This window comes from Numenius arquata, chromosome 6 (genome assembly GCF_964106895.1).
Source record: "Numenius arquata chromosome 6, bNumArq3.hap1.1, whole genome shotgun sequence".
Classification (NCBI taxonomy): Eukaryota; Metazoa; Chordata; class Aves; order Charadriiformes; family Scolopacidae; genus Numenius; species Numenius arquata.
This window is the reverse complement of record NC_133581.1, coordinates 64,816,126-64,842,279: the sequence shown is the minus strand read 5'-3', so window position 1 is coordinate 64,842,279 and position 26,154 is coordinate 64,816,126. Positions and strand designations below refer to the sequence as shown.

The window sequence follows — 26,154 nt, the reverse complement described above, 5'->3', positions numbered from 1 at the left end:
TCCTGGGGGCCAAGAATGACAATACAGATCCCCATGCATTAGTGTCCCTGCATGCAGAGATTTGTCTACTCAGTGGGAATATTTCTAGATAGTCCTTTCTTTCTGCCTTCAGAGGTGGTAATAGCAACCAGTGCTGCTACTTCCTCTTTGTTTTTATGGATGCCGTGATGTCTTGGCCTTTCCCTTTAGTCTTTGTGTCTGGGTTGATCTGTTGAGGGCAACAGTGAGATACTCTCCTTATCATGCTGATCCAGTGCCAGTTACTGTGGACTAGTGCAGAAAGTCTGTAAATGGAAGCTTTTCCTAATCGTGCACCTATGCAGTTAGCTTGTCTCCTAGAAGGTACCCTCAGCTTACCGCTTTTTTTCATGATGTAGCACCGTTCTTTCTACTGCCGTGTCATGTGTGACTTCAGATTATTTGTGGAGAAACTCTCATCCTGTTGACTTGGGTGGTACTTTCTTCCTGTCCAAGCTTAGTTCCCTTCCTTAGTTCTCTTCAGTCGATCCGGTAACAGACTTGAAGAAAAAGGGCATGGAGAAGTAAACTTTCTGTTTTCAAAAATGCTTTTCTTGGGCTCAGTTCTTAAATTAAGAGCTTTCCCAAAGCCACCGTTTCCAAATGACGTATTTGCATACACTGAAATGTTATGATACTAATTGTTAGAGATACTGCTAGCTGGATGCCAGAGCGTTCATCCTCTTGCACTCTTGACAGATAGTTAGAATCATAGAATGGTTAGAGTTGGAAGGGACCTTAAAGATCATCGAGTTCCAACCCCCCTGCCATGGGCAGGGACACCTCCACTGGAGCAGGTTGCTCAAGGCCCCATCCAGCCTGGCCTTGAACACTTCCAGGGATGGGGCATCCACAACTTCCCTGGGCAACCTGTTTCAGTGCTTCACCACCCTCACAGTAAAGAGTTTCCTCCTAATATCTAATGTAAGTCTCCCCTCTTCCAATTTAAAACCATTACTCCTTGTCATGTCACTACATTTCCTGACAGAGTCCCTCTCTGGCTCTCCTGTAGGTTCAGGCAGTTGTTGAGTCAGGTTCTGATACCAATCCCAGCATGGTGAGGTCTCTGGGGTGGGTGAAGCCTTTTGGTGTCCTGTCAGTGGCGGTAGTAGTAGTGACCTTCTTGTTGCAATCCTTTAAAGCCTCTCAAACTTGGAACAGTTGTCTTGTAACTGCGGAAAGCGTTGCTTGTGAAAGGTCCTCTAGCAGTGGGCCTTTGGGTTCCTGGGGTGACTGGTCAATAGAATGACTGATCTTTGGGCATTTAGGAGAAAGTGTACCTCAGCTAGGACATGGAGAAGTGCTGCACCTGGTTTCAGCAGGTGAAGACAAAGAAGTCCTCCAGCAGTGTCACTGGAAAGAATGTGGCACTGACATGTTCAGCTTGCTTTTCTCGGGGTATGACCTCAGAGGTGGACTGAGTCCAGCTGCTGGAGCCAGCCACTGCCAGCTGTGGGAACACTGGGAGAAGCCCTTTCTGGGAATTGTTAATCTCTTCTTGTAGCTTTGAAGATCTAGTTTGGTGTTTTGTTTATTAAGGATAATTTTACTTCTTGCTTTATAGGGAGTAATTCTGAGAGAGATCTTGTATGTCTCAAGTGTCCTGTCATACCCCTACCTCTACCCCAACATCTTTTAGCTATCTGATCTTGTGGGATGACTCTTTTCCTCAGTAAAATGCAAAAAGAATGAGGTGGGATTTATTTCATAGTGATAACATGCTTATTTGTGATGTAGTTTTCCCCTTTTAAGATGAAATTAATGTTACAATAACCTTAAAGAGGTTTAATTATTTATTTATATATTTCTTTATAGGATGAGGCAATTAAACTTCCTAAATGGAAGTAAAAATGGGATTAAGTGGATAGTGCAAAATTACGGCTCACACTGAAATAAGTACATAACAATTCAAACTAGGAATCACTCAGTGTTTTGCTGTGTAACCTCATAAAGGGTTTACTAATGTTACTGAATGTGGAATGCACGTTAAATTGAGTTTATGGTCCAGTTTAGATTAATGGGTTGAGTTTAGGACTTGATCTTGTTTTAGGACTATAGCCAACAGTACAAGTCTTCAGCGTGTTGAGGCAGCATTTCTGTGTTTCACTGTCTTCCTATTCAGTTCCAAGAATGTGGCAGGATTAAATGACTATTCTACTTTCTAGAAGGGTGTTTAATGGAAAAGCCTTCTGCTGACAGCTCTTAAAGGATGTGAGATGATAAAACCTTTCTGGACTACTCCATAATGGAAGATCCAAATCAGTGGATTTCTCAGCGCAAAATTTCTTCCCACTCTGAATTCACCACTTACTTAGCTAGTAGCTGGAGAATTTCTGTGTCCTGAATCTCTTCAGTGACATCTGCTGCTTCATTAAAACTGTGGACACTAGTCCTGGTCGTTTTGGGATAGTCCCTGACTCCTGCTGTCCTGGCAGGAAGGACACTGTTTTGAAACTGTATACGTTGAGTACCATTCTCAGCACTTGTTAAGAAGAGTAATATGTAATATTAAGTTGCTTTAAGACAGACTGCTATCTGATGGTGACAGGACTTACAGTAACTCCATAGACACTAACTCAGTCTGGCCTTACCTGCTGTTACTCCTGTCTTGGCACATGGGTGCATCTTCCTTACTGCTGGCTTCATCAACGACTGTGATGGAGCACCAGTATTTGTTCTGTTTGCAATGAAAATAGTACAGCAAGCTTCACTTCAACTCGTGGGTGCATACTGCCTCATTGATTGGTTAATTATTCTGGTGCTGTCTTGTCTATTCCATGTTATTAAAATGGGACTGATCACAGAAGTAATATTTTTCTAATAATAATTTCACTGTGCTGTGTTTTGGGGGTTTTTGTCCGTTACATGTAGTATTAGAATAGCTTGTAGATTCCCTCAGATTTGCAAAAGTTATTGTCATGTGTACTTGTTTGTACAAGAAAAAAATCCTAAAAGCTCTTTCAGACCTTCTCATCTCTCAGTAATTTCAAGTGGCCTCTCTGCACTTACTCCAAGATTGATTAATCCCTCATAAAGATGAACGATAGGAATTGAAAATAATATTTTAGATGAGATTTCATCAGTGACTTGCGTGAGAGCACAAATGTTACCCTCTCCCAACTAGATGCATTTTGTGTATGTGTACAGATTCCTAGGATTGTTGGAATAAGTCAAGTATTTTCTTTTTCATCTAAATAGCGTTTGGATTTTTTACACTTGTTCGTCCGTTGCAGAGAGATGTCTTTTCCAAGCTTCAAATTTTTGAGTTGTTGAGTTACTGCTTTTCTGTGAATGGAGATAAACTATATATATCAGTAATTAATTCAGTCTTGATAAAGTTTCTTAGAAATATGAAACCAAATGAGAATTTCTGTTGAATGGAGTAAGTTAATTTCAGCATCTCCTATCAAAGAGTTTTCTTCTTCTAGTTAAGAGATCCCTCCAAGTGTTCAAGGCCGGGCTGGATGGGGCTTTGAGCAACCTGCTCTAGTGGAGGTGTCCCTGCCCATGGCAGGGGGGTGGAACTTGACAATCTTTAAGGTCCCTTCCAACCCAAACCATTCTATGATTCTGTGGTTTGTATTTGAAATCTGTGGTGCTGCTACTGAAAGCTTCTTGCACATCTTTCCTAAGGGTTTTTTGGGGGTGTTTTTGTTGTGCTGTGTTTTTTTTTTTTAACTAGCCTTTAGACATACGGTTTTGCTTGAAGTTGCTCTTTGAGAGGCATTCTTTTAGCAGCCATGCCAGCTTCTGCAGCTTGATGCTGCATCTGTAATTGTTCTAGTAAAATTGTTCATGCAGCTGTGGATTGGGGAACTTGGTTAATAATAATCAAACTCAGTTACTTTTTTGCCTTACTGCTTTTAACCTGGATCATTTCAATGAGCAGCTTTGCTGAATGGCCTGCAGTCATATTGATGCGAATGGATGGATAGTATTATGATAGGAATTTAAAGATGGAAAAAATGGGAAATGCTTAACGCTTTCTTTTTACAGTTTATAAAAGAAAAAAATCCCACAAAGCAACAGCAACCAACCCACCACAATTCCTTTTTAGAATAGGGCTCTTTACTTTCCTGCTTAGAAAAATGTATGTTAGACAAAAAAATTCCTCAGTGGTATAGATTTGTATAAATGTAGGACTCCCCTCCTCCCCAACAAATGAAACAACTTTGTAGCAGCTTAGATTTTTAGACTTGATGGTTATGTGGACTCAAGGTCTTTCCTACTTCATGGTAACGGAGGGTCTTTATAGGTTTAGTAATGCTATGTTAAATGCATCAATAGTTACTGGAGCTCTGCTTATGTCATCCATACCCATATAATGCAAGACCATGAGATTATTCAGGGTGCGAGGGCTAAGGGATTTCCTGATTGCTGTCTATAACTATGTGATTAGAGATTACAGACAAGGTGGAAATAGACTCTTTCTGGAGGTGCCTGGTGATGGGATGAAAAATGGTGTATACAAGCTAGACAGGCTTCAGTTATTATTCTGTGATTTTAAACCTCTGGGAACACCAATGGCAGCAAGAAAAATGTTCTCCCTTGCCTTTCAAATTAACAGAACAGTATGCAACTGGAACACCCTTTTAGTGTTGCTGATTTCATTCATCTGCTAACTCGTGTTTACTGAAGCTGTAAAAAAATGTCAGGATAATGTTTTGGTGCACTACACATCTGACATGAATTTTTTCTTTCTTTCAGCAAATTTGACAGGCCATGCAGAGAAAGTTGGGATTGAAAACTTCGAACTCCTTAAAGTTCTTGGAACAGGGGGTAAGATGCACTATTTTTCTAAATGGAATGTTGGAGCATTAATCTTAAGTATAGTTTTGTTTTCGAGCTGAGGTTTTGGTAATTGGGACATTTAGGAAGATATATGGATAGCATAATTTCCTTCACTTTTTTCTCACATATATTGTGTAAAATTAGAGGTTGCATATTCTAGTTTACAGCACTTTTGAAGATGTACTTTTTAAAAATAGAAAGTAAATGGCTTGAGATTTGTGACAATTTAATATAGTTTGTGAAAAATCTGGTCTAAGTTAAGGCATGATCTGGATAATTTTATTAAATTTGCAGACTTTTCATTAATTTCTGGAAAGAAACAGTAATGTCAGAACATTATTGAATAGGATGCCCCACTCTTTTAACTGTATGTTTTAGAGTTGTTATTGGCTCTGCTAGTTTTTTTTATTGAAGTCCCAGTAATTTTTAAGATGAAAAATGTTCACTGTTGTGTTGTGGATTTAAGCACAATGTTGGAGGTTTGTAGGATATTGTAGGATTGCTGACTGTAACCAATAAAAAAAGCTTTTTGCCCTTTAACAAGGGGATACACACAAAGGCCTGTACACAGACCAAAAGTAATAGCTTTTATACTTCTTAATGTGTTTCCACATTTTTTTGTCAGTGTTAACATCAGATGCAGTGTTGAGTAGATTGGGATAATCATGAAGGTGGACTATCATCAAGGTCTGTAGAAGGTAGAAGTTATGATATTAAATTTTGGATGTTATCAGCCATTAATGGTTAGCAGTGAGGCTATACTTGCATGAGCTGATGTGTCACTGAAAAGAGCAAAGGTTTTTGATTTTTCACATTTAGGTATTGTACAAATTCTTTCATAAATTCATTAAGCCATTAAATCACCTGAGAGTATATTTTTCTGTTTCTGAAGTAATTTATTAACGTTTAAATTTAACAGGCCTAACAATTCAACCTCTGCTGTTAAATTTTAGTAGTTAGTGGTAGAGGCAAGGAAGCTTTAATATTCATAGATATAAGTTGCATATTCATAGGTAGAAGCAGCTATGTGGTTCTGAAGTGGTCAGTAGTGGTCTGAGTGGGGATGATAAAAATGAAATTACTTATAATTATGCATTTCTGTGGGGATATCTTTCTCTCCTGCTGATGAAAACATTGGCTGGATTTTAATTTTAATTATATGTGTGTCTGTGTATGAATACCAGTCCCATACCTGAATTTTTTCTTTTTTCCTTGCCACTGTCATTAGTCTGAGATCACCTTAATATTACAGCTATTGCATTTGGAATACAAAGTAAGTTTTGGTAGTTTCATAAGTGTCAGTCTTCAAGTTCAGACTAGTGGTAGCCCAACCTCCTCCTAATGTCTTTAGTTGGTACCTCTGAAATGCACCTTTTGCGGCTGTTAAACTTTTGTCTGTCATTCATTGCTACCTTCCACATCCTCCCTTCTTCATGAACATATCAGCCAAATTTTTCTTGATGTGGGACGCTCTTAATCATAGCGGGTGGTCCTTAGTCTCATAGTCCAAAAGCTCTATCCTATTCACTCAGGTTAACAGGATAATTTTTGAGTGACCCCTTTCAGAAAAGGCTACTTCAGTGGGTTGACAATGGGATTGACAGTGTGTGTATGTGTGAAGAAAAAGCAAAAAAGCTGAGGAAGCACAGCCGCCTGTCTTCTTCCTGCTCTGGTAGTCATGTTGCTCCAGAAACAACTTCTGTCTTAGTAGACTTCTGACTATTTCAAGAACTGACTAAACGTTTCCTACAAGCTTTATACACCCAAGGACACATTGAGTATCCTGGACTGGCATTTGTAGGAAGAGTAGTATTGTTTTTTGTTGAGGAAATGCTAGTTGCACTTCTTAAATACGTAATTTCAATCATAGCCTGAGGTTCTTGCTTTGAAAATCTAGACCATCAGGGCAGTCTAGAAGCTTTGATCAGTCTTCAGTGTATCACAGCTAAGACTAGTGCACTGGGTGTATCAGAGGTTGTTGCTTGCCAATTACTGGGCAGCATTAAATATAAATGACCTGATCAGAATGGAGCTGGTTCTGTTTGCTTTTGGGGAAGTGACCATCTGTGATTTGTCAGTGTTGGCACTTTCTACTGTGAAATAAGTTTCTGTGAGTATTGGACCTACTGTCCAATACAGACAGAACCACAGACAACTTGTTCAAATTGGCTCTGGTGCCGTTAGTTTAATGACATACAAACCACTTTGTAAAAAGTTAGTTTTTAGAAAGTTCTAGAACTGCCTTGTCAATAGCAAGAATTATTGTGTAAGCGCTCCATCTTAAGTACGGAAAACCAACTGAAACGTCATAGACCTCACAGTATCTGCTGCCTGTGAAAAGTCTGGATCTATATATGCAGTTATTTATCTATCCTACTGACTGTATGTTTTTCTTGTGTGCTGTATCTTGGCTTTTTTCCCTGCAACTTCCATAGCAGAGAGATTATTTTTTCAAAAACTTCATAAGACTCTAACCCCCTTTATGCATGGCTGTGTAGCTACAAGATCTTAACTCTCTTGTGTCATGAGTTGTGGGGTCCTGTTCAGGCCTGCGACTTCTTGTTGTCATACTTGAATTGAGGTTTGGAGGAGTGAGTATGACTACTCTGACTTCTCAGCTCTTTGTACCAGAATACATGTTTACTTGGGGGAATGAGAAGAAGCATGAAGAAAACAGTCTATAATCACAATAACGCAAGTCAGAAATATTTGGATTAGCAGGCTATTATTGCAGACTTGTCTTAAATGATACTGTACAAGCATAAGGCCTCATTTAGAACTTGTACTGTCTTGTACAAACCTATTCATCTGCATTTCGGTTGTCTTCCTTAGGCTTGCTCTCACAAAAAAATTAGGAAAAAGTTCAGAAGGTATTTGCATGCGTTCTGTATTCATAGAATAGTTGGGCTGGAAGGGAAGTCCAGTCATCTAGTCCAGCCTCCCCTGCAATGAGCAGGGAAATCTTCAACTAGATCAGGTTGCTCAAAGCCTTGTCCAACCTGACCTGGAATGTTTCCAGGTGTGGCACATCAGCTGGGCTGTTGGCCCTGTCACCTTCTTAGAGGAACATCCCTTAATTCCTTTGAGGTGTTTCACTCCTTCAGGAGCCCCTGTCTCATCTCTGTATGACTTGAGGCCTGCCGCAGTGTAACCAGCACATCTCAGAGCAACAGGCTGCAAGATGTGGGGAAGATACTTAGAATCTGACGGATATATTCATATGAAGGGAAGAAAATGGGTAGGATGAATGTCAGATTTAAATAATTGGCTCAAAATAATGTTACACAAGTATAATAAAGCTCAATCTAAGAGGTCAGAAGGTATTCTGATAAAGTTAAGACTGTGAAATTAGGTTAGATCTTTCAAAGCATATTGAGGAAGAGAGAAAATATTCTCCTCTCATAAAAGGAGAAGAATGAACTGGGGTTACTGTGCTCAGGAGAGTGAGCCACGATTAGGGAGTGTCTAAAAATAATTCCAAACTCCAATAAAATTTTTCTTCGGTTACTGGTGAGGGCAGCTATGATGGATACTGAATGGCAGGTGGGACGGCCAATCAGAGACTGAGTTTGGAATAAGGAAATTATTTTTCTGTATGAAGAGCAGACTGAAAAGGGGGGACTGTGTTCAGTCTATGAACCTAGAACCTGGATAAATTTGTCCCATTTGTCCATCAGAGAATTCTTTAAGAATCTGGATGTTAAATTGGAGGTCAGTAGCAAGGATCTTTTTTTACTGGAGCTAACGTCAGAGGTGTTTCAGTATAATAGAGAGAAAAGCAACTGCAATCCTACATTTAACAAGGAAAGAAAGAAGTAAGAAGATGATCCAGGCTGCTGTTCGTTAATTGTTCTGCCTTCAGCAGTATGTAGTGCCTTCAAATCAATTTTGAAGAAAATAGTTTACCTTAACTTTTGTAATAATTAAAAATGAATGGCATGCTTGTCTAGAGGTATTGTCTTACCTATAAAAGCCTTTTTTAAAAAAATTACTTTCTTTAAAAAAGAAATGCCTATTTACTGTAACATTTACTTTTTTAAAAAAGCCAAAGGTAAAAAAGCAAAATGCAGATACAAAGTACATTTTTAAGATGCAGCTTACCCTCTACTGTCACTTCAGCCTTTCCCATTTATTATCTCTCACTCACTTGTTTAATGGCACAGAGAACTTGTTCTTAGGGAAACAATGTTGAAAAAAATCCTTTAAATGTTCTTCTCTACCTGATATTTAAGGAAAGATGACAGAGGGTGTGTCTTCTTTGACAGTTTGTTGGTGGACAATGAAAATTGAAAATATTAGTTCAGAATTCTGTTATTTGATTTTTGAAGTTTTTGCTTGGCTTTTTTTTTTCTTTTTTCTATTTTTAGCTTCTAGAGCTACTTGCCTTTCTGACTTTGCCACATCCCATATTTTGATTCGTATGGACAGATACCTGGACAGTGAGAGTTCTGCCTCCAAATTCTTTAAGCAGATTACATCTAAAGGCTATTTTAACAATAAAAAGTGCAGCGGAAAGAGTTTGTTAGGCATATATCATGCAAGAATACAGTGAAATTTATTCAGATCATTAAATATTTTGTGCCTCTGAGCCTTTTCCTATTGTTGTCTCATGATTATTTTTACACTGACAGTAAAAAAAGAAAGTAATTTACGAAAGAGGCGTAGCTTATGGTAACACTTGAAAACATTGCTTTAAAACTGTCTGTATACAAATGTCAAGTTTGGATGGGTTTAGAAGTCCACATAAACCATCCTGTGCACTATGAACAATTACAATTGCTTGCCTTTTTCTCTGTAAGAATTAGCTGGCACAATGTGCTTGCATTTACACAGAAAGAATAAAGAAGCAAAGAATACTTTGTATTTTTAATTTGTTGTCTTTCAGGAAGTGTGTACTTTAGAACATTCTAATGACTTGCTGAATTGTTACTTACGATGATGTGTGTTCCTATGAATGTGTGTTCATAAAAAAGGCAGCATGAAAGGAAAGTTTTAAGCCCAATTACATTTTTCTGCCTCACAAATTAACTGGAAATTCAGTATAAATTGCTGGTGTGAAATCTCTTAATTCATCTAACAGGCCCGATATCCATATTAATCTGCAACTATAATTGCTTTGAATTTTTATTTCTCTTAATGAACTGCAAGGTCAGTCTAACGTGGGGTGTGTGTGTGTGTGTATATATATATATAGTATGTATTATATAGTCTTTTAGTTGTTCCATCATTTAAAATATTAATAAGATTATCAGGTAAGGGTATTTTCACAATTGGCTTTTGTGCCTTCTTGCTGCCACTCAAATGAATTGCTTTTGCAGTGTTGTCATTTAAGTCGATTTCTCGTGATGATATCAGAGATTCTGGTGTTGACTATATCATGAGTCATTTGATTAAAATAGAGCTACTTAAGATTTACCCTCATCAGAACTGCTGAGAATCCTCATCATTCTGTCAGTCTTTTTCACATTTCTGAAGTAACAATTTGTACCACGGTAAAGTTCTATGTTGCAAATCCTTTTATGATAACACTAGTGTAGTTTCGAGAGATTTCCTTACAGCTGTTACACTTCCCAGATAATTTTCTCCTGTGCTGTGTGTAAAGCTGCAGTAGGTGCTGTTAATATACTGCTGGTACTCTGCCGCTTAAGATGCGGTACTCTTTTTATAAAGCGTGAGCAAAGCTACGGGTAGCAAAGTGTTAAAATCTAGGGGCTTTTGTTTATTTCATTTTAGCTTAGCTTAATGTTTTCCAACATTTCTGATAAAACTGCTGTTTCCCAGGAAGCTTCCCTGTAATGCTCTAGGCTGGGCTTTTCAGAAAGGCCCAAGGAAGCTCAGCATCAAGCTCCAGCAGAAAGTTGGTGAAAACTGGGGCTGCTCCCGTGTGCAGTTGGGAGATGGCAGCTAAGGCCATTCTCTCTCTGGTTTTATTGCATGTTAGTAGAATGCAGAAGTGTTATCTACATTTTTTGAGAAGTAGCTCCTTAAAAAGACGTAAATGCTACTTTTGGAAGCCATTTTTTTAAAAGGTAATGCTCTCAGTCGTAGGGGTCTGTTTTTCAGATGCTAAAAAGAATTTAACATCCAGCATCGGGAAAATAGGTGAATAACACTAAAATTGTGTATCTGCATAACAGTATTCCTGTGGTCACAATATTATGGTCTGTACAACCTTGATTCTGATCACTTGTGCTTGTGCATAACGATAGAACTTATGGCCTATTCCTATTTTACTAAAGTAATCTTTTTACATCTGTGGCTATCCATGTCTTGGTGACCAGCTGGTAGCTACTGAGTCCAACTTAGATATACTTGAAATTCTTGAATCATAGAATGGTTTGGGTTGGAAGGGACCTTAAAGACCATTCAGATCCCACCCCCCTGCCATGGGCAGGGACACCTCCCACTGGAGCAGGTTGGTCAAAGCCCCATCCAGCCTGGCCTTGAACACTTTCTCATAACTACAGTTAAAACTGGGGAATGCAATGTAATACTGAACATCTTGAAAAAGGTTGTAATGGGTATCTGACATTAGTTTCCCAAAATAGCAAGGTATGTTTACAGTAACCTATTCTGCCTCTATCTGCTGTTCTTGACAGATATGTTGTGAAAACTTATTTTATGAAAGCTCTTATTGGGAATAATGGGTTTTGTAAAGAAGGCAAAGGTGATTCCTTAGGGTGCGATGAGTCAGGTAAAGAACTTAAAAAGGATTGTTCATTATATGAGCATTATCACACTTGTGTACTGAATGGAGTAGAACTGAGTTGTAGGAAAAAAAAAAAAACAAACACGTCATTTGATAATTTAAAACTCTCTGATTACCTGTCTGGAAAAAAACAGGAAATATCTGGAGTTCCATGTAGTTGCTTACTGGGAGCAGTGTATGCTAAAGCATTTGGAAAGACCAACTATATTTGAGCATCTCACATCAGGGCAGTGTTACTCTGTCTACTGTATTTACAGTTTTGAGATACTTGAGCATTCTTTTGGAGAAAGTAGTGTGAAAATAATTATAGGGGTTGGACAAAACACCCAGCTGGTTCAGTTTTCTGTCTCATGATGAAGGAGACCCTGGAAGAACACGGAAAGGCGTAGAAGGATGGTGTCCTTAGTGAACTCGCAGCAGCCCTCAGTTGGGGTCAGCCTGAGCCAGAGAGTCTTTTCTGTGTTTTGCAACGCTTGGTGTACTTTCCCTCGAGTATTTGTATAATCTTTTTGAACTCATCTACCTTTTTGACGTCTGCAACATAATGTAAAAGTAGTTCCACTGCTTCACCGCATATTTGTTTGTGTGTTTTGGGCAGTTCTTGATAACAAATGAAATCACTAGGTATGTTAGGGTGGGTTTTTTTCTTAGAAGTAATGCAAAACTGTTCTTTATTTACTTCATACAATTTTTGATTTTTAACTCTAGCGTCTTAAGTACTCTGCTTTTCAGGCTACCTGAAAAGTCTAAATGTGTTTAGTTCCCTTCATAACTAGAAGAATTCTTTTATCTTTTTCTGTATTTTTTTTTTAAATGCTCTCCTATACTTTTTTTTTTCTGATGGGGGAGAGGATATTTGGGGACAAAAGAGAGGAGAGACTGAAACAGTGTGGTTCATTCAACATACGAGCACCCAAAGATTTCATTCCACAGCTGAAGGGATTTCTGGTTTTGTGTTGAAGGCTTGGGGAACAGCACGTTTGTGTCACTTTTCAGTACTTTTCTTGAAGTTCTAACATTCTGTTTGCTTTTTGGATTACCACTGGTGCTTTCTCATAGGGTTGTCTGTGGTAACTCCAGGTATTTTATTTTTCTCAGTTATAACACTATGTGCTATTAAGTGTTATCATACTTCATGTGGATTACTTATTTACCTATTGGGAATTTTATCTGCCATTATTTTTCAGCTACTTAACATTTTGATACAGTTTTCAGCAGTCAACTTCAATTTCTGTTGCAGTGGATAATTTACTAAACCCAAGAAACCCAGCTTCCGCACTGTTCACATGTGACTGAATCAGGCAGGATGAATTCTTGTGGTGACCTCCTTTCACTGCAAAAACTGAATATTTACTTTTAACCTTTTGGGTTTTTTTTGTCTGCTGATATAGTTTCTCACTCATAAGAGGACCCCACCCTTTCGCCCTCTTCGCACCCAGAATTGTTTAGTGTTTTTAAGACCCTTTTGTAAGGGAACTTGTTTGATACCTTGGAAATCTAAATAAGTCAACGGTATCATTGTTCCTTCCTCCTGATCCCTTTGATTATTAATACAAGTAATTATTACCATCTACAAAAGTTGACACTGATTCCTTCATAGTATCCTGTTTGTTTATCTACTGATTCTAACTTTTACTGTTTCTACAGATTTGTAGAGGTGTCATCAAACTTATTTGTGTACAGTTCCCAGAAGCCCATTTTATTTAAAAAAAAAAAAAAAAAAAAAAAAAAAGAAAGTATGTCCATGTTTGCTAGTTATTACTCCAGTGTGGAGTGTATTTTTACTCAAATACGTTAACACTTAGATTCACTAATTTAAAACTCTAGAAAGACTACCTCTTGGTCCTGGTGGCTATTTCTTTGTGTTCAGAAAACTTTCTTTTTGAGACAGTTCCTCTAGCTAATTCTCATTTAAGTGCAGTATGGGAGCCTCAGAAGGTTCCTATGTCCTAACTACTGATGGGAAACTCTTGTTGGCTTTTCTAAGGGTTTTTGGAAGTTCAGTGCTATAAAGCCAGTAATGAAAGCATATAAATTGTTCAAGTATGGGCAGATTATTTTGAGGACAAAAACCCAGCATCATTCTTGCTAATTTCTAGGTATGGGAGTTTTAGGTTATTACAAAGGAAGAAATCGTCAGCTTTTAAATTTCCTTTTAAATACTGAAACTCTGGTTGTTTTTCCCCACTCTTACTGTGGTTAGTCTTTAAGCTCATTTGGTTGAAATTTTGTTCAGAAAAGGTGAGTCTGAAACAAAAAGATTTTAGCCTGAATGGTTAGTTTGCCATAACAGTAAGTAATTGAAAATAATAATGATTTCAGCCAGCCCTGTAGTATGAGTAGGTGACTGTTATTTGTTGGTTTTGTTTTTTTTCTCTCCCCACTTTTTTAAGCCTATGGAAAAGTGTTCCTAGTAAGGAAAGTAAGCGGCCATGATGCTGGGAAGCTTTATGCCATGAAAGTCCTGAAGAAAGCAACCATAGTTCAAAAAGCCAAAACAACTGAGCACACAAGGACAGAACGTCAAGTGTTGGAGCACATCAGGCAATCACCATTTTTGGTCACGTTACATTATGCCTTTCAGACAGATACAAAGCTTCATCTCATTTTAGGTGAGTAGTTTTCAGGATTCAAGTTTTATGTTATTGGAAAAAAAAATAATTTGCCCTTTTATCTCCTTAATGTTTTGTAGTTGTATTTTTTTTTTATGTGGTCTTAAGTACTGTGTGTTTGGAGATTGCATGAGAGACCATAGGAAGTAAAATACTGTTAATCTTCAGCAGTGTCTGTGTTTCTGTGTTTGTGGTTTTCCTGTTTGAATTTCAGTGTGCTGCTCTGACTTGAAGGGGGGGGGGGGGGGGGGGAATATTATGCAGCAAAAAATGTATATGACTGTAAGTACCTAAACCAGAAAAATATTTTCTTGAACTTACCTAGAAGATGAAATTTTGATTTGTGCTTTTTAAACCATTATTATATACTGCATTAGAGGTGGGTTTTTTTTTTTAACAAATTTTCAGACAAACTGCTACCATGAGTGAAAAAAGTTTGTAATCTTTATGAATATGGGCATTAAAGAGATTCAGTTTATTTTCCCTGCGTGCTGCCTCTCTGTGTGTGGCACAGAGGTTACTGGTAAGGTGGGATGATGAAACATGACTTTGTTACTGGCATTAGTTGGTAGGAAAGAAGAAAAAGGTAAGGAAATACTTAAGCAGCAGAAAGCCTTCTAGTTCAAACAGGCTGCACGTTTCACTCGAAGAACAAGTTCTACGTTTTCTTCAATGTGATCAGTGTTTTTGGAATGTTGTCATCCGCCTGAGAGGATGGGGCTACCTGTCACTGTGCTGACTGGTCAGTGTGTCCTTTTAGCACCGAAACACTGCAGACTGAAAGATCATATCAGACAGGTCTTTTTTCAGAATAAATGCGCTCGTAACATGCGTGATGCCAGTTAAAGATGGTTGTGCTTTCATTTATTTCTGGTCAAATTCCTTACAACATTGGAATCTACAAGTTGTTGGTATGGTTTCCTGCTGTAAAAAGCTGGTGAAAATGCTTGTATTGTGGATCAGTTTCTTGGTTTTTTTCATTGTGATACTTCATTTTGGTAAATTCTACCAGTAACTTCAGTAAATCCCCATTTATGAGATGCTCGATAATGATCTGTGGTATAGCAAGTCTTGCTAGAACATCCTTCATTCCACTTCTGTCCTTGCTATTTTGCTTTCCCTTTTGATGTGAAGAACCACGTCTGTTTCTGTAGCATTTGCCAGGCTGGCAGAAGGCTGATCGGGAACTTCCTTAGGGTTTCCAGCTCAGATACAATTTCCGTATGTGCGTGTCTCTGTATTCCTTGCTTTTCAGGACAGTAACATCTTAGAGAAAGACACTGAGATTAAAGAGTTATATTCCTTTTGCTTTATTCCCCAATTTCACTGCCTTTGCAGAGTCCTGTTTTTGTCAGGAAGTTGAAGGATTTTTCCTGAGAATGAGGAACACTTACTTCAGGAGCTGGAAAAGAATATTAAAATGAACTCTAAACCTTAACTGCTTCATGATGCATTTGCTGCCAAAACTTTTTCTTATGAAACCATTTTATCTTGGAGTATTGAGATACTTGCATGTTTCAATTTTTGGGTGTTAAGAGGCAATCCAAAATCACACATTTCTGTGCTGAATGTAGAGTTTGTTCATAGGGCTTGATGCCACTCTAAAAATAAAACTATTTCTACCTCTCAGATTGGCAGCAAACTTTGTGTTTGGTGAATAAGATGTATTTGTAAGAAAACTACAAGCAATTTTTAAAGATCGCTTGCCTCAAGTATTTTAAAAGAACTGGAAAATGAATGATCAAGTAAATGCTTGGATGCAGAATTTTGTAGTGAATTTGAATGATCCTTTAACTGAAGCCCAACTTTTGCAATTTCTTTCGGCTCATGACTTCCATTATTGAATCTTTATTAACAGGCTGATTTAGACATTAAATTAATAAAATTTTATTAATGTTATATGAATCTACACCACTGGCTATCAGTTCTTAGGAAGGTGTTCTATGTGCATACCTTAGTTGCGGGTACTGCAGTGAGATAATACAGGTACCTGAGGAGCTCAAGCTTGAATGGAGTATTCACTAGATTCCTTTTGAAAATGAGAGTTGAAAATTGTAATAAGGATTCTTACAAATTTCTCTGACTAGGAAATTAAAGAAATACATAAAATACTGTCACAGGTGGGGAAAATGCTAAAGAGACAAAGAAAAAGTTAGAAATACGTTGGTAGCTTTGTGATTCCTTTTATGTTAACCCTTAATAATTAAGTTTTCGTATTTTTATTTTTTGGCATTTAAGTTATTGATTAATAATTTGGAAAAAATTTGAAATATTAAATGAGACAAAATGTGAATACATATTATAAATATTATAGTACCATTCTTTAAATCCAGATATTTTTGACTAGAATGCAGTTTAGGTCCCGTTAGGAATTTTAAAAAAATCCCACCAACCAGCAAACTGAAATGAAAAACCCTCACACCCGAGATGGATGTAGTTACCTGAAAATAAATACATAGTAATGGAGAATTTCTTTCCTGTGAGGGTGGTGAGACCCTGGCCCAGGTTGCCCAGAGAAGCTGTGGCTGCCCCATCTCTGGAGGTGTTCAAGGCCAGACTGGATGGGGCTTTGAGCACCCTGGTCTGGTGGGAGGTGTCCCTGCCCATGGCAGGGGGGTTGGAACTGGATGATCTTTAAGGTCCCTTCCAACCCAGACCATTCCATGATTCTATGAAAATCAGGTGTCAAGGATAATTAGAAGGCCAGAAAAACCTCTTATATGAAGGGAGAATTAAAAGCTTGGTGTTATATTCTTGTAAGAATCAAAGAGGAGGGAACCCAGTTCTGAAGGATGTTTTGTAGCAGATAGTGCAGACTGGGCACACGCCTGCCATAACACAATGATAAGGTGATGTTTAAAGCAAGAAATTCAAAACTGATCGATAAATAAGGGCTTTTTGTTTCGATTTTTGCTTCCTCACAAAGTCTATGTGAATCCACCATCAGAATATCAGTTGGGGCCAGAAAGGTCCTTTTTCCCTTCTTTGTTAGCAGAAAAAGGGAATAATTAGAGGAGGTCTAAAAATTTCTTTTAATCACTTTTTGTAACAGCAAAAATCTCTTCTAACTAACGTGGCCTAAAGCTACTTTATAATTCACTTGGGCTTCACACCCTCCCTCACAAAAAACCCCAACTGTTTGTTGCCAGCTTTTTATGTCTCACTATGTAAATCTTTGTAAATCAGTTCTTTGATTTAGTTTTGGAGTTTATGTTAGGCTTCTGAATTCTTGGGGAAGCCAGTCTCTGCCTTTGTTTTTCTTACCCAGCTGAACTCGGTGTACGAGCAACACGTCGTTTCAGTTCCAAGAGTGTTTAGAATTGGAGCCTCAGTGTACTGTTTAATACAATTCTTTGTGCCGTCAGATTACAGAGCCGTATGAATTTGGTCTGGATCAAGTGCAGACATGCAGCAGCATTTCTGCCAGATTTCCAGAGTACAGGGTTTGGAGTTGATCCTAGTTTTTTGATTGACTTTAAGCTATGAGTGAAAGAGCGAAGTATTGTATCCATGCAAGTACCAGTTCTACACAAAGCTTGTCATATGAAGTTAATCTACTAACACTTTAAAAAAATATTAAAATCTGAATTGTCAGATGGAGTTTATATTGAGGTAATATATAGATGGATATATATGTCAGATGGAGTTTATATTGAGGTTTATATTGAGGTAATAGATTTATTTTTATTTTTTTCTCATTCCCTCCCTCTCCCCCCCACCTTGTTTCAGTGGTGCATTTGATTTAGCATCACGAATCTGAAGGCTGGTTGTTTCATTGGGCTGTGGTTAGTGCTATAACCTGAACAGAATTAGGCTTATTCTGCCACTCCTGTGGCAGCTTTGGTTTGTATCTGTCACAGTCCTCAGAGCAGCGCCTGGGAATTCAGTCCTTATCTTGTACTAAGCTAGCAGTTCTGATGAGAAATATTTAAAAGAAAAATTGTTATCTTTGTTTTCTACATGATAAGAATACTGAAGCCTTTTTTTGAAGAAGGAAGCAATTGTAAAATGTGGGTTATTTATACTTTATTATAATTCTTTTTTCATATACTTACTTGTCTAGATAAATATCCTTCCTCACATTGTTTGATTCCACTAATCTTCCTTCCAAAACAGAGAGCTGCAGAACTAAAAAACAGGAGAGAGATCAGAATGTCTACAACTTGTATATATGGTTCTCCCTTAAAGTATTAACTTATAATAGGATTGCACCTTTCTAATGGGTTTATGTGCTGTACCAATGAATCTATAGAAACCACGTTCAAGAAAATGTTGAGTAAGATGTTGTGGGACGTGTTCCCGGCTCTGTACATGTAAACCTCTAATACAATATGGGGCTGTGGGGCTGCAAATTAACAGCTTCGATGTACCCCGTTAGCATCAACAACTCTGCCTCCTAAATGTGTTTGTGTTGCAGTGGAGCTCTCTTGTAATAATTACTCCCCCCCCCCCCCCCCCCCCCATCTCAGACTGTGGGAAAACCCTTTGTGCCATACCCTGCAAAGAATGAAAGTGTGGTTTCAGTGAGGGAATGTGTGTAGGTAATCTCAACCAGTAAGTTTTGCCATCAAAGTTCCCCTTGCAAAGGGTAAAACGTAAAATTGCCCATAGTAATTTCACCTGGTACCTGTTCTTTTCAATTGTCTTTATGTCAGTCTGCCTTGTTGCTCTGAAGTATTTCGTAAGGGTGTACAAGTATTCTGTTTGTAGATATCATTTGTATTCCTTTCTTTTCATATTTCTAAATAACTAAAAGACTGATTTTTGTAAAAAATACTCATCTTTATAATTTATAGATATTTGAGGCTTATTTTATGGTTTTGCTGCTTATTTAAAAGTTGGTCGTGTTATTCTGTCAGTGCTCTAAGAAAAAAATTGAGTATTGTACAACATGATGTATTACTGAATTAAATAGAGTAAGAACATCTGATCCCGGAACTTATTTCATAATTTACAAAGTACCTATTAATATTCCAATAAGACTATTAAGTTGTCAGAAAATGAAAATAAAGGTTCTTTGTTCTACTTTTTAGACTATATAAATGGAGGAGAATTGTTTACTCACCTTTCACACAGAGAGAGATTCTCAGAAAATGAGGTGCAAATTTATATTGGGGAAATCGTTTTGGCACTTGAACATCTCCACAAGGTAAAGTAACTTTATCCTAGTGCTGATTTTGTGGAACTACAACTATGTTCTTTTCAAATCATATAGAGTCAGTAAGGAGAACTATTTTTTTAGATTGTTTTAAATTCAAAGTAACTTTATCTAGTAATGAGACATTAGTTGTATGATTAGCAATACTTCCCAATGAAGTGTCTATTCACGTGCACCAGATTAAGGCTACAAGTTTTTGTCTGCAGTGTGAAGTGTTGTTACTGACAAATGATTGTTAATTTTTAGCCGCCTTTATGAAACGGGGTATGTCAGTAAAACTAATTTGTAGTTGACATAAACAGTGTTTGGGCTGCACTGTTTTTCAATTGTCCTTTTTATGAAACAGTTAAACAGCAGAGTTCTGAAGTTTTGGCACAACTGTAGACATGAAAAGCGTTACAGTTTTCAGAGGTAGTAAGTAGATTTGTAGATTATCACAAAGCATGTGTGTATGGTCTAGAACATACTACAGAAGCATCTGTTTTCATTCTTAATGAAGGCTGAACTGAGTTTCGCACTAGCAGCAAGTAATCGGTCGCTTTTAGATTCAAAGGACATAGTATGTCCTTTAAATTTAAAGACATTAATGCACACTGTAATTTCTGCGAATTTTTAAACCGCTCAAAGTTATTTCTTCAAAGGCATTTTAAAATTGTCCTTCTTGAGGTGCAACTTTCAGGTGTAAGGTTACCTCGATAATGGGCACTTTGCTGGCTTTGTTTTTAAATGCATTCAGTAATGTCTCCTTGATGTGATTACACGGATTTGGAAATACTTTTTCTTATATTCTGTTTGCAGTTGGGGATTATATATCGGGATATAAAACTTGAGAATATTCTCCTTGATTCCGACGGCCATGTGGTGCTGACAGACTTTGGTCTGAGTAAGGAGTTTCTTACTGATGAGGTGAGTATTTGAATCTCCAGTAAGTGCGGACAGAATCCGGCAAGATCACAAAGTCAGATTCTGTCTCACTGAAATTGTAATCTCATTTGAGAGGGGAGAAAAACTGCCTTCTGGGCTCTTCACAGAACAAAATGTAATAGTCTGCTTTGCTGGATTTTGATTTTTTTTTTTTTTTCAGCTTATTGGTCTTTGGCCTGCCAGTGTTGTCAGACATTTTTGTCTGTTCTAGTTTTTCCTGCAATGCCTTTGTGCTCCCTCCTGCTGCCCTTTATGTGATAAAGGAGAGATCCACATGAGTCTGAAAAGCCACTTACATTATCATTTTCAGATGCCTTTTTAAAAACGCTTGGCTGTGCTAATACTTTGCAGTGACTAGGCAAATGGTATGCTATGACTCTTCTCTATGCTAATAGTAATTAATGTATTATTATCTTGTCTCTTTTGCATGTCTTTGTGTCACTTTTGATAAGCTTAATTGCAAGCTTTTTAGGATAAAAGCTTACCTCTTATTAAATATGTGCATAGTACCTAACATAGTGATCTCTGACTGTTGACGTTGGTTGTTAATTATTTGTAAGGTACGGTTGTACCTTCAAATATGCTTTTTAGATTTCAGAGAGGCAAAATTGCGCAGGACTTCTGAGAGAGTTTAAAAATGGCTATTTTTTGCCTTTTGCTTTAGGTATCAGAGGCATTGAAATCTAGGGCTGCAGATCTAAAAGTCTTTGTGAGAAGCAGCAAAGGGATTTTCTAAAAATAGATAACTGGTAGTTTCCTCTAGAATATTTGCATTTCAAATGGAGTCTGGTAGGATTTGGGAGGTACCATTTTAAGAGATAAGAAATATTACTTTCTGAAGCAGGGAAATAGTACAGATAATGTCAGTAAATTCGTCTTAAATTATAGTGTGAAACCAAGACGGGGGTTCAATTGGCACGACAAAGGATTAGCAGCAAATTGCCAGACCAGTGCAAGAGGGGAAGTACAGAGAGATGCAGTTTTCAGCAGGAAAAAAAAAATGATAATAAAAGGTGTGGCTAAGGGAGTGTAAGCTTCGAGTTCAGAGCAGCTGTGTTGGGCACAAGAGACAAAGTAAAGCGCATGGAATGGTATTACTGGAGATGGGAGAGAAAAGGAGCATTCCTCCAGCCTTTGAGCCAAAGTTGAATGAAGCCGAAATCTTCCCTGTGATAAGAATGTCATAATGAATCAGGACCTTCTTTAAGTCTCAAACCAGATGGTTTAGGAAATAGACTTATTTCTCATCTGTGCTGACCTTCAGGACAACATTTACAAGCAGTGCAAGGAAAGGGCAGGACTTGTCGAAGCATTAGAGATGCCTCTCGGCTTTTCTCACCCTCTGAATTGGATTCCTCTTTCTCCAGTCATTAAACAAAGCAGTTGCTGCTTGGTCATCTAATGTGGGTTCCTCTGACTCTAATCCGTTCTGTTTTCAGTACATACCTCAGAAATATCTTCATTTATCCATGTTTTTCTCCTCATATTCTCCCTCACATTTTAGTATCTTTCTTCCCTGTCGAAAACATTCAACATTTTTTGTGTTTCTTTTGAGGAAAAAAAGTAATTGCGATTGTATTGTTTGCTTTCAAAATCTTAAATTGTCTGCACTTGACTACAGTCTATGTGTGCCATTGTTTAGCTACTGAACCTAAATATGATTAGAAGGACCCGTTTCCACATAGAAACTGCCATTTCATATTGTATTTTCTGTGGACAATTCAGCTACTACTAGAACACTTATCTTTTGTAACGCAAACTCTATTACAAAAGATACTTAACTGACTTCTGAACCAATGTGCTTACAAGGGGTAGAATTTCCCGGTATAACTGCGTAGCTTTAGATCTGTTTTCATACTCATTGGTTAGCGCTTTTAAATAAAATTACACAACTCCGTAAGTGAGATAAAAGTAGCATTTGCAGTTTAATAAGAGCAGTGTGCTCTCCTTTTTCCCCCCTTCCTTCAGGCTTCTTCCCTGGCCCACCCCACTTCTTGCAAGAACTTTGCCATTAAAAAAGTGTACTCACGCAAGTGGAATTTATTCTGATAATCCCCCTCTTTGGATTGTATTTTCTGAAATAAGATATATTTCGGTTATTGAGAATGTAGAAAAATCATCAGCAATTACAAACATAGACTATGTTTAGAGCTCTTATCAGAGAGGATTCTTTACCATGCACTTACGAATTTGGGATGGTTTTGCAGTTAGGGATGCTTCCTAGGAAATATCATAGTTCGATGTTTTCATTATCCATGCTTTAATCTGATGGTTGTTAAGGATTTCCAGGTACCTGAGCAAGTGTAGAATCTAACAGAATTTGTTTTATAATAAAAAGAACGTACTGTTTCTTGACTGTAATAACTATAGCAGATTAATTGACTGTTGAACAACGAAGAGATGGGAAGCTGCTTTTCCTAAGCACCGTTTGAGTGAAAGGAAGGAAATGCACGAGACTTCAAGGAAAACAGAAGCCTGTTGAGTTCTGCCGTGGAGCTACTGAAGCATGAGTGTAAAGAGTGCATTGTCAAGTATCCTCTTTGTTTTACAATTATTATGTGAAAGCGCTTATAACGCGCAAGAATTACAAATCCAAGCTGAAAGCAGTGCAGTTCTAAGAGCTCTAAAACTTTTCATACTATTTCACTAAAAACAGAAATTTGTCTTGTACAAGTGAAATGGCAGTTTGGTTTGACCTTTGTTTTATCTTCAAAATTAAGTCCATGTGCTTATATTTGCATGCAAAAAGAAGAAATAATCTGACCAGAATAAAGTTGTTGAATAAAAATGAATTTTTACATAGGATAGGACAGGATCAAAAGGTATTCAGGTATGAAATGACTTCTTACGTTCAAATTTTATTTAGCATGTCATGAAGACTTAGTTTGACTCGCCTAACCATAGAATGGGATTAAGTAAGAGATTAGAGGTTGAAATTAATAGTATCTTTTTAGTATTAATTTTTATGGCATTTGCATAATTAGTCCTGTGATGAAGCTAAGGTTAGTCTTTCTGAATTTTAACTCTCAACTGAATGCAAAGAAAATCAGGGTAAAGAAAGACTTTTTAGCCTTGTTCTTTCATGCATCTCAGTTGAGTTCCTGTCTAACTGGGATGTAGAATGCATTTGCACATTAATATAAATTATTATTGGGTTCTTGGGGAATTGCTAGGACTGACAGACTTTGTATTGAAACTTCTATAACACAGGTTTGTCCATTGCGTAAGTGTAATCACTTTAGTCTTGCTGTTGTTCAGTGGTTTGTTTTTTTTTTCCAGAGTCTTGCATTTCATTTACCTTTTAAAAACAAAAACCCCTAAGTTGGTGGGGCTTTTTTTTGCCATCTTATTTCTTGTTGAAGTATCTTTGTCTTCTGGATTTGTGGTTTAGGAATATTCTTATCTCATTGATAGCTCTGCTTGTATGTTGGAAATGTTTGATTTGGTTAGTGTCACTTTAACCTAGTCATCAGGTACGGTCTTCATTTTAATGTTAATTGTTAAAATACTACTTCATTTTTTTCATCCTTTTTTCCCCCCTCGCATTTCCTTTAGTTCTATAACTACACTAAAAAAATCATACTTCAGTCTATATAGAGATCTTTATGTCTTAGAAAAAATAGTCTGAACATATTCATTGAAGTAGTAGTAATCTATTTTCTTGGACCATGGATAACAGCTAACATTTTTCTTGTTAATTAAATCCCATAAAGTGTACTTTCTTCCAGAGTGTAGCAAAATGCTCGATTCTTCCACATTGGTACACAGCTTCTGCATTAGCTTGTTTGTTTTGGAGTTTTTGTGTTTGCTTAATGAAGTTCAAAGATAATTATGTAGTGCATACTGAACGTTGTCAGTCTTCAAACAATATAACAGAGCATACAAATGCCTTAGTAATAAATAATATAAGAGTAGATATTCTGTATGAGGGATGACTGAATTGTAACCTGAGTCAGTTGGATGGGTATCCGTGTAATTCTGATGTGTAGAATGAATAGTTCAGAAACATTATTGTTTTCCCATCTGAAAATCTCTTGATCGGAGTTGCAGATTTAGTTATAACTGTCAGATGCTTTTCACTGTTGAATTGTTGTTTGGTTTTGTTTATTAGCTGGTTGAGTGAACGTTTTGTTCTGCAAAGAAGATTACTATGTAATTTTAAAAGGTTTTAAAGGAAATTTCATTAAAGGAAAAATGATGAAAAGGTGGTTAGTCCACTATGGATTTTGGTAGATGAAGTAGGCAGAGGTTTGTACACGTTCTTACAGCAGTTTAAAAGTAGTCCAGAACAGAGGGAAGCAACTACAGTTTGACTCGTTTAATGCTGTATGAACTGTCATCTCACTTGAGTCAGCTGGTACGTTAGCTGTGCACTTAACTTTACAAGATGCTTTATAATTGTCCAATTAATGTGATAATGTCTGATCATGGAAATTTGATAGTGCGTCCTGTGAACGTTGAGCATTCTCTAGCGAAGATGACTGGGGATAGCCCATACTGGGGATGACTGTTACTACATCTCCTTGTGTTTTAGTTTTGTTCAGTAATGTAGACGTATCACAGTTGTAAGGAGTAGATTTCCATTTCTGCAAAGAGGAAAAAGGAAGAGAGAGTAAACTGAATAGTGAAGTTAGTCCATAGAAGTTAAGACTGGTTATATATCTGTCTGGACAATTACTCATTATTTCCCTTATTTTGAAAAACGAAATGCAAGAATGGCAAAACCTTTTTGCTTTAATTGTTGTACTTCTGTGGGTGTTTTAAGTGTCCTGAAATTGAATATTGAAAACATACTAAACACTCTTAAGGCATGTAACTGAACTGGACTCATTTAATAGCAAAGCCAGGTCATCGGTGATCAGGTGACTGTTTCTGCCTTAGCCCAAGAGGTCTCCCTTTTTTGATGCTTATCGCAAAGATGATTGTGCTTTCCCGGCATGGAAGAGAAATGCAGAAATTTGTGGAGCACAAAATACATTCTGTCTAGATTTTGATGCCAAAATTTCAAAGTGCCGTTAAGAATTTTTGCAAGACAGATCATGATTTCTTGTAATGACTGTTGTAATTATACTGTTTTCTTAATGTAATATACCACTTAAAAAAAAAAAATCACATTTTGGGGAGAAATACTGATCTGTGTGTTAAATAACCTGGTATCTTCTATTGGATCTTAAAGTAATATGCTGGTAGTCTAGAAAATGCTGTTTCTGTTTTCCAAGGGAAAAAAGTAACTTTCTGAGTGCAAATGCTGCCATCTCATTAATCTATTTCTGATAGATTTTTTTTTTTTTTTTTTTTACCTCTTGAATTACTGTGAATACCAAACTTCCATGAAACTTGGGCGACCATTGTGTGAAAAACTTACATGACCAGAGGTTCATGGCCATACGAAAATGAATTTAGAACCAGATGGATTGCATTTGAGCAAAATCGTCCGCTCCTACTCCTCTACTTCGTATGTCTGGTGCTCTCTGATGCTATAAATGTTTATTTGACATCTCCTATGCATTTTTTTCCTTTACATTCTCTTTTTTAAAACTAAATTTTTGCAGGCTTGCAGTGGCAGCTAGTAGAATTCTTCCCAGAATCGGTCCTCTCTTACACCTTACAATTTTTCCTTTATTTGAAGAAAGAGAATTTTTTCAGTTTTCGCTTTGTATATCATTCTCCTCTCTTTTGGTAGTCACTTATCTTTTCTCAAAAGATGATGCTTTAGAAAACAAGTCTTCCAAAAACTGGAACTTTGAGAAGAACCTAGTACAAAACGTTCATCCAGGATGACAGTGGTACATACTTGCATTCCTCCCACACAATAATATGCTGTTTCTGAATTTTTTGCCTGCAGAACTGAGACTTTTGTTTTCTTTTCGCTTAGTTATTTGCTTTACAAATCCAGCACCGGGAACTGGTTTAAAGAATTCCTTGCAGAATTGCAATTGCCT

The 26,154-nt window shown here is 37.3% G+C and overlaps 1 protein-coding gene across 6 annotated transcripts in view; it reads left to right on the top strand.

Moving 5' to 3' along the window:
• Positions 1-26,154, top strand: part of RPS6KA5 (ribosomal protein S6 kinase A5) — a 70,396-nt gene that overhangs the window by 7,795 nt on the left and 36,447 nt on the right. For 3 of the 6 annotated variants that reach the window (XM_074149977.1, XM_074149979.1, XM_074149976.1), the window contains exons 1-4: positions 4,734-4,797; positions 13,912-14,130; positions 19,164-19,279; positions 20,087-20,194. In XM_074149977.1, the coding sequence (XP_074006078.1) occupies positions 13,974-14,130; positions 19,164-19,279; positions 20,087-20,194 (381 nt within the window). In that variant the 5' untranslated portion in view covers positions 4,734-4,797; positions 13,912-13,973. Of the gene's footprint in view, positions 1-4,725; positions 4,798-13,911; positions 14,131-19,163; positions 19,280-20,086; positions 20,195-26,154 lie in introns of those variants that run through there. The other 3 variants (XM_074149975.1, XM_074149980.1, XM_074149978.1) reach the window with 3 other exon arrangements.